Raw genomic sequence first — 9,209 nt, forward strand, 5'->3', positions numbered from 1 at the left:
ATATTAACGGGAACTTGCATAGGATAGTCAAAGTCAACAGGGGCAAAACCATGCATTGGACTTGATTCTGCTGAGTTCTCCCGTGAAGTCATAATTTCTTCAAGTTTCAGCTCGTCGCTCGGCTCCGGTTCCATTCCTTGGTTTCTTCTTTCCGCTCTAATCCAATCTCTGAGGCAAACTAGAACATTCATTTCATTGCTTCCCAATGAGTGTCGGTTGTCTTCAAGCTGCTGTCGTCCCTGACTAAAGGCGCTCTCTGATGCAACGGTTGACATTGGAACATTCAAGATATCTCTAGCTAATCTTGAAAGCACAGGATATTGTGTTTCATTACTCCTCCACCAATCCAACGTGTTGATCCGTCGTCTGCGATCCTCTGGTGTCGTTCGAAGATAATATTTCAGCTATTCCCGATAACTTGATCTGTAGGTTCTCTCATCAACGTTGTTCCAACAATTTAAATCATAAAATGAATCAGAAAAACCACTATGTGTCAGCCTTTTAGAAGATGATGGCTCATCGAGAGGATGAGGAACGACAATTGGAGTGATATTTGTAGGTACGGCTAAATCAAATAAATCAGTATAGTGATTATATAATTTTTCTATGTAATCCTTTGCATCAGCCGTAGCCGTCCACAAATTAGGTTGTACTTGTTCAGAATCATGGTTAGTATTTATTTCTAAGTTAGTATAAATAAGAGTACTAAAGTGGGACATATTATTATATTTCATGCACGGATTTAGCATAGCACCAACCAAGTAAATAGGGGAAATCGGGAAAAAATATTTTTTAAATTTCGTAAAAATGGCGCCAATAGCTTCTTTATAACCTTCTTTATTTTTATATTCTTTGAGCAAACCAGAAATATCGGCTATATATGCCAAAATATTACAAACAGTAGGATAATAAGCACCGGAAAATTCAACCGTAGCTACATAAAATTTTTCTAAAAACTTAACAAGATCATTAATTACAACCCAATCAGAATTATATAGCATGCAATCAGCAGAATCAGTAAATGAACCGCAATGTTGGTTAAAAGCTAGTGTAATAGGAATTCTATATTTATAACAAGTTTTTAAAAATTCATACGTAGAATTCCATCTAGTATCAATTTCCTCAGGCATCAAAATCGGTGTAAGTCCATTTTCTTGACATTTAACTTTAAATTCTCTAATTCTCGATCTACGATTATTTCCTTGAATAAAACCAATGGCAAGACGAATTTTTTCAATATAAAGCTCAAAAAACTCAAGACTATCTTTTACAATTAAATTATATATATGACATGCACGCTTAATATGAAAAATTTCAGGCAAGGGCGGAGATATCGTAGATTTTATTTTTGTTATAGCAGTCTTGTTGTTAGAAGCATTATCAAAAGCAATACATAAAATTTTATTTTCGATACCATAATATCCGGCAATTTTAACAATAGAATCAGCAATAAATTGTCCAGTATGTTTACGATCTTCATCATATAAAAAAGCAAGAATACGTTTTTGCATCACGAAATTACTATCCATCCAATGACAAGTAACGGTTAAATAATTATTTTTATTTACTGCACGACCAAGATCAGAAGTTAGAGACAATCTACATTGAATATTTTTTTAACAATATTGATAAATAAAAACAATATTGTGAATGGAGTCTAAAAATATCAGACTGACAAGTAGTTCTAGGAATACTGTTAAACATAGCATTATAAATTGCTTGTATATAACGAATAAAGGCATCAGAAGAAGGAAAACTAAAAGGCAAACAATCCACAGCTACCATTTTATGGGCCAACGGCTAGTTTGGCCCAAAATCCTTTTTTTTTTTAAAAAAAAAAAAAGGTATTCGGGCCGACGGGCCTGGACCGGGCTTGATCCGGGCCGGGTTAGCTGGGCCCATTTTAAAAAAATAACCGGCCCGGGACCCGAAACCCTAAAGCCCTAGGGCTTATCGGGCCGGGTCAAACCGGGCTGGGTTAGTTACAAGGGCCGGTCCACTTGACACCCTTAGTTCAAATCAAGGACCATTCTTACATTTATACCAAGGTATTTCTTCGGTTCAGGGGCGAAGCTAGCATCCAATTCTGTAAAAATTATATTATTTAACAATTAAAATTATTTTTTATGTAGATACAGTAGATGTTGAATTTTTTTTTGTTAGTTCATGTGCACTTTTGAACCCCCTTAATAAAAATCTTGGCTCTACCACTGCTTGAATCAGAGGCAGAAGTTTGTACTCAACATCAAAATATGACGTTTGAAATTTGAATTAAGGGTCTACAATAATTTTTGGACCCTATCATTTACTTAAAAGGTTGTATCATGAAATCAGTCAATTCAAATTGAAGATTTCTCGTAGTGAATATATTTTATATATAGTCAAAAAAAATAAAATTTGGGCCTTGTGTCTAGGGTACACCATATAATTATTTGGAGGATAGAAAAGACCCAATTAATGCATAATGTCATTTGCTGAACTTGTCTTCTCAAACTGATAACACGGTTGGTGTACAATGATGATAGTAGTTGGGGACTTGGGGTGAACGGGGAATTGAGACCGATGTTTTGTGGCAAAGGAATTTAGAGTGAAGTAGTTCGTTTGGGTGGGGAGGGGTGGGGTGGAGGAGGCATGGGAGTAAAATTAGGGGTGGACATAAATACCAAAAAAATGAAATACCGAATCGAATCATATTATTTCAATTTTTCGTTTCTTCGGTTCGATTTCTTTTTTTTTTTTTTTATAAATTCGATATTTCGGTTCGAGTTTCGATTTTTAGGTTGACATAATTCGATTTTTCGGTTTAAATCGAAATTTTTAACATACTTTTCCTTAATATATATATATATATATATTTAATATGTATGACATTGATATCTAACACTAATAGTCTTCTAATACAACCCAAAGGCCATTCCAATTTCCAAGTCGATAAGCCCTACAACCCAAATCGAAAATCAAAATAGCCAATAGGCAAACAAAATAACCATTCCACCTTCACTCTTCACTGTCTTCACTCTTTAGGCTTCAAGGCTCCAGTAAGCACCTGTAATATAATATGACTTATTCTTATAATGGTTTGTTGTTGTTGTTGTATTTCTGTTGGTGTTTATTTTTCTTGAAATATAATATTTACACTTTACATTTTATAGTGTCAAAGAGCTTATAGTGTGCTTCTTTTTTGTACAAGTGGTTAACATTAAAAAATAGTCCAACTTACAAATATAATTTATATCATTAAACAAGCCCAAAACCAAAATTATTAAACCGAACTGAAATTCACATAAACCGAACTAATTTGGTTCGGTTTTCGGTGCGCCTAATTTCATAACCGAAAGCCGAAAAACTCGAAATAAAAGAACCGAAATCAAACCAAAATACCGAGCGCACACCCCTAAGTAAGATGGGTTAACGAGTTCTCAGTTTATATGATACAAAAATTAGATAATTCGTTCTTAAATTGATATCCTCATTTATAAAATTTTAAATCACTCTCAAATTGTTAATCTGAGAATTTGATATCAATAATGTTTGATTTGTGTTTATCCTCAATTCGATACAATTAAATTTGTAGGTGAGCGAAGAACAGTCATTACGATTCAACTTTGTTTTAGATTCGATTTATTAGTAGTCTGATATCAAAGTTTAAAATCGGTACAATTTGATATTTAAAGAACTTTAAAGAAAAGCTTGGATGCCAGGTAAAGACTATTGTATTGAATGAGAGAGTCAGAAATAGATGCCTTAATAAGTGATGAAGAATGACAATTTATAGTTTACTTTCGACTTGACCAGTCACCGTTTGATAATAATAAAAACAACCTAAAGGATTGACTTCTGCGGGTGTGCCACCTGTTTGATTTGTCAGTAATCCAGCTAATATTTGCTTGATACTCTGCTCCGCTCCGCTTGGGCTCATACGCACCTCCTGAAGGTCATGAACATTTTTGTCCCCTATTTGTCGTGTGTGTTATGTCTACAATGGTGCTGATCGATTATTGTCTTATTCTTGCCTTTACTATTGGTTCCTCGAGAGACCCTTTTTACAATTGTAGCTCTCGTAATTGCGTCACATATTCTAAGCTGCTTAGCTGGAGTGTGCCATGCGTCCTAGCGCTAATTTACGTCGTACAATTTGAATTATTGATTACGATTCAATTTTGAACCCCAAATTTTAATTTCAACCAACGCAATCTCCTTCTTTTCCTTTTTCCCCCCCCTTTATTTTCGTTTTCTACAGCTTATTCGAATTTGGCGCCAAACCCCGCCTAAGAACAAAAATATAAAAACCCGAACCCACCAAGATCCGACCCGTTTAAAAAACAAAACTTTCGACCTGTAACAATTCTCCCACATTGCATCATAAAAATCCACTGGCACAAATCCCAATACATACAAAATTCTCCTCCGCCGGTAACCACCGTCTCAATGGCGGACATTCAACCGGAAAAAACCAACGTCTGCATAATCGGCAGCGGCCCCGCCGCACATACCGCCGCAATATACGCCGCACGCGCCGAGCTAAAACCGATCCTATTCGAAGGATGGATGGCCAATGACATCGCGCCAGGTGGCCAGCTCACAACAACTACCGAAGTCGAAAACTTCCCTGGTTTCCCGTCCGGCTTACTCGGCAGCGATCTCATGGATCGCTGCCGCGAACAATCCATCCGTTTCGGTACGGTAATCCATACCGAAACGGTTAACAATGTAGACTTCTCCAGTACTCCTTTCCAAGTAATGACCGATGAACGAACCGTATTAGCAGACGCTGTTATCATTGCGACCGGCGCCGTTGCTAAACGGCTCGAGTTTATTGGTTCAGGTGACGGCGTAAATGGCTACTGGAATAGGGGAATATCTGCTTGTGCAGTGTGCGACGGAGCCGCTCCTATCTTTCGTAACAAGCCGCTCGCGGTTATTGGAGGTGGTGATTCAGCTATGGAAGAAGCTACATTTCTAACGAAATACGGATCGAAGGTGTATATAATTCATCGTAGGGATGAGTTTCGAGCTTCGAAGATAATGAGGAATAGAGTGATGAGTAATTCCAAGATAGAAATCATTTGGAATTCTGTTGTTATCGAGGCGTATGGTGAGAAGACGGTGGATGGATTGAAGGTGAAGAATGTGGTTAATGGAGAGGTTACGGATTTGAGTGTTGCGGGATTGTTTTTCGCAATTGGACATGAACCTGCTACGAAGTTTTTGGATGGGCAATTGGTGTTGGATGATGAGAGGTATATTGTGACTGAGCCGGGGACGACTAAGACGAGCGTAAGAGGTGTTTTTGCTGCTGGTGATGTGCAGGATAAGAAGTATAGGCAAGCTATTACTGCTGCAGGTTCAGGTAGTCATACTGATTTGCACTTTGTTTTTTGGTCTTTGTTAGTTCCCTTCAACGAAGGGGAGCTGTAGAGTTACTAGTACAATTGCTGCCATGTGACTAGGAGGTCATGAGTTCAAGTCTTAGAAACAGCCTCTTGCAGAAATGCAAGGTAAGGCTACATACAATGCACCCTTGTGGTGGGGCCTTTCCTCAGACCTTGCACATAGTTCAAGCTTTAGTGCACCAGACTGTTCTTTTTAGTTTGCTTCGCTGAAGGGGAGCCTTGGAGTAACGGGTAAAATTGTTGTCATGTAATCAAGAGGTCACAGGTTCAAGCCTTGGAAACAATCACTGAAAGAAATGTAAGGTAAGACTGCGTACAATACACCTTCGTGGTGGGATCCTTCCCCGAACTTTGTGTATAGCGGTGGAGCTTAGTGCACCGGGCTGTCCTGTTTTAGTTTGCTTCGTTGAGTATGGCTACAACTTCAATATTAGTGGTGTCTTATGAATGTCCTTCAAGGGCGGAGCCAAGGGCCCTTTAGTGGAAAATTACACTGCTTAGACATGGTTAAACTTATTTTTTGTATGTATATACTACAGATTCTTAATCCCTTTGGTTTCTTTGTGTGATTACTTCTTTCATATTCTGAACCCCCAAGTGAAAATCCGACTCCGCCAATTACAATAGTGCTAAATAATCCTTTTTTTAAAAAAAGAAAAACAAGAACACTTAAGCCTCAATCCAAGCTAGTTTAATCTGCTATATGGATCTTTTGTATCATTCTGCTCTCTTTGGGTTTATTTCATTTTGATAGTCAACAGTTTGTTTTTTTAAGGAAAGAATAGTGGTTTTCCTAATTTAATTTAGTAATTCTATGCATTATTGATTCATTACAACAACATACCTAGTGTAGTCCTACAACTGTAATGTGGGGAGGGTAGACTGTATGCCGACCATACCCCTACTATGGGTGGTAAGAGGTTGTTTCTGATAGACCCTCAGCTTAAGGGAAAGTGTACTAAAACAGATCAGAAAAGAAATAATTGGAAGTAAAGAAATTAATCATGGCTAAATACTATACACAACATACATATTGATTCATTGTGTCATTTAAATGTTCATGACCTGCACTTGCTTAGTATCATTACACAACTGAAAGTGAGTATACAGACACATTGCTTTTGTTGGTATCACCCTATAATAGTTCCAGACATTCTTCAGTTGTTTAATGTACTCTTATTTGTATGAATGATTTCAGTAAACCGATAGGATTAATTACAATAAATGTTAAGTAATCAACAATTATAATTTTAGGAAACTAGGAACTAACATTGGCATTTCGACCCTTTATTCTCCGCGCTGGGAGTAAAGCATCAAAATCTAAAAAAGGGCGGAGCTTCAGTAACAAGTGCACAGGGATTACGTGACTTTGACAGGTGCTGAGAATAAGTAAGCACTTTTCATCAGATAAATATTGAGCTTCCAAGAAAGCATTCCTTGTTGCAGCTACAGTCATAGCCTGCCTTTTTGTTAATTGGGTCACCTATGGGGGTTAAGTATGAAATTTTAAAAAAAGGAATTCCAAAATCTATTAAATTCGTTGCGTCAATGTTGATACTGATTTCCAGGAGATATTATATATTGTAGTGAAAGACGGGGTTCCTATTTAACAAATGCTAGTGTAGTGATTGAAAATGTTCAGCAGGGAGAGATCTTCCCTTTTTGATTTAGATTTTAAATTTCGCCCAAGATTTTGTAGTGCACTTGGTGTCCTTATTACTCAGTTAAAATTACTTCCAATTTAAGAGAAAAAAGGACAGCCATGTAGACGAAGTATCCTGTGTTGATGCAAGGCCGAGGAAAGGCTGCATCCCAAGGGGGTGTTATGTAGGCAGCCTACCCTGCATCAATGGTCTATTCTGTGGCTCAAACTTGTGATCTATAGGTTATACTGAGACAACTTTATGTTTCTCCAAGGCTCCGTGTCACCTCTAATAAAGCTTATTAAACAATAAATTTGTAGCCCTTGGTATGATTCATAAGTTTGTTTTCTATAGTGCATTATGATGCTATCTTGTATGGATTGTTTGAGCAGAAAGCAGCGTCCTGAGACGGTAAAAGTTTTTTCAATCCAAGGAATAGTACAGTACATTGATATATCCATGAGAAAATAGTGCTCAGAAAAGTGTTTTCAATTCCCCAGTGCTGAATAATTTTGGGTGGTGAAAGTATTTGATGGGAAGTTGATTGTCAATTTTTTTAATATACTAGCATGGACCATAGCATAATGATCACCAATATATCCTTCCAACACTGTATGTCTTTTTAAGTTGTTTCCTGATTCCCTTTTCTGTAAATACTTCGGTTTGTTGCACTTGAGCCGAGGGTCCTGTTGAGACAGCCTCTCTTCCATCACGAGGTTGGTGTAAGATCTGCATACCCTCTACCCTCCCCGGACTCCACTCGTGGAATTACACTAGTTATGTCGTTGCTGTTAACTTGAGTCCTGATTTCTTATCTTGGCTAGTTCTACTATCCTCTCCTGTCAGTTACTCCAAGGAAAAGAAAAAAGTGGAAAGTTTTTATCATTTCTCCCAGTCCAATATTATACAACTCGAATCTTAAAATAGAATGGTTTTACACCTTTCCTAACACAGTTCTGCTCATTCTGAAATCTAAATTGTGATCTCTTATTTGTCTACCGTCATCATGAAACTCCTGTACCCCCCATTTGATTCTATGATCTTCTGATAGCATTCTACTTATAAGAGATTTCTACGCCAACTTGACAAATGTCAAGCAGTGCTTTTCGTTTAGTTGGCACCTTTCAGTGCTAACCCTTGACGACTTCCAAAACTATCATTTTTTATGCCTTGGCCTTCATATGTGGCCTTTGTTCTTTATGACATCACGAGTCCAGCAGACCAGCTTCATCATTGCTCAAAACTCGTACATAGCGTGCATGAGATATGTTGTCAATCTTGATACCTGAGGTTTTTTAGTTTTATGCAAATTTCAGATTAGCTATCAATTTGTGACAATGTCAGTGCTAGTGAGATCACATATGGTCTGTGATCGCCATTTGCAATTCTAATAGAATTTCCAGGAGTGTGTGTGCCCACACATTGTGTGTGTGTGTGTTAAAGTTCATAGAATTGTCTTAAATTCAGAAAGTGATTTCTTTGAAAAAACTTGTTTTGCAGGATGCATGGCAGCTTTGGATGCAGAACATTATTTGCAAGAAATTGGTGCCCAACAAGGAAAAAGTGATTGATTAGGAATAGGGATTTGCTTAAATTCCATAGCTGTTCGAATAAATTATTGTTATCGTGAATTTTATGGTCCGGTCCTTCCCCAGGCCTTACGCATAGCGGGAGTTTTAATGCACTGGTTTATGAACGAGAAGAAATTTTTTTGTAATGATTCACAAGACATAGGCCATCCTTGGTACCTCAAGGTTGGATGAATTTGATGGATACAGTGATTATCATTAGGTTTATTGCAATTCGATATTGTGGCCAGTCTTTCTTGCTTTTGCAGATAATATAATTTTGTAAGCAAAGTTGGATATTGTTTAATTGATTTTGAATGACTTGAAAGTGAAAAGCATCTATCAATTGAGGATGTAAAGCAATAGAAACATATCCGGTGTAATCCCACAAGTGATATCTGGGTAGGGTAAGATGTACGTAGACTTAAAGCAGATCATATCACTAGTGTGTTGAGCTGTTACATATGATATCAGTCACTCTCCACATAACCTTGAACGATGGTGGGACAAACGTCAGCAAGGATGTTGATTCTTGGGGGTGGGGGGTTGCACGTAACACCCTACATGAATCCCAAATCGATAAAACATGAGAGATCTGTCGGGTA

General features: G+C 37.5%; 1 protein-coding gene across 1 annotated transcript; it reads left to right on the top strand.

The window, feature by feature from the left end:
* Positions 1-3,911: 3,911 nt before the first annotated feature.
* LOC107868270 (thioredoxin reductase 2) lies at positions 3,912-8,854 on the top strand. Its single transcript, XM_016714920.2, has 2 exons — positions 3,912-5,350; positions 8,537-8,854. Exons 1-2 carry the CDS (start codon positions 4,429-4,431, stop codon positions 8,605-8,607), a joined length of 993 nt encoding a protein of 330 aa, XP_016570406.1. The 5' UTR covers positions 3,912-4,428; the 3' UTR covers positions 8,608-8,854.
* Positions 8,855-9,209: the final 355 nt, after the last annotated feature.

The sequence above is a fragment of the Capsicum annuum genome, chromosome 4 (genome assembly GCF_002878395.1).
Source record: "Capsicum annuum cultivar UCD-10X-F1 chromosome 4, UCD10Xv1.1, whole genome shotgun sequence".
Classification (NCBI taxonomy): Eukaryota; Viridiplantae; Streptophyta; class Magnoliopsida; order Solanales; family Solanaceae; genus Capsicum; species Capsicum annuum.

What these genes read in the sequence shown, in the direction of transcription:
- LOC107868270 (XM_016714920.2), top strand. Translation starts at nt 4,429, where the DNA reads ATGGCGGACATTCAACCGGAAAAAACCAACGTCTGCATAATCGGCAGC. An exon ending in TATTACTGCTGCAGGTTCAG is followed by an intron (nt 5,351 to 8,536) that starts GTAGTCATACTG and finishes CTTGTTTTGCAG; the next exon opens with GATGCATGGCAGCTTTGGAT.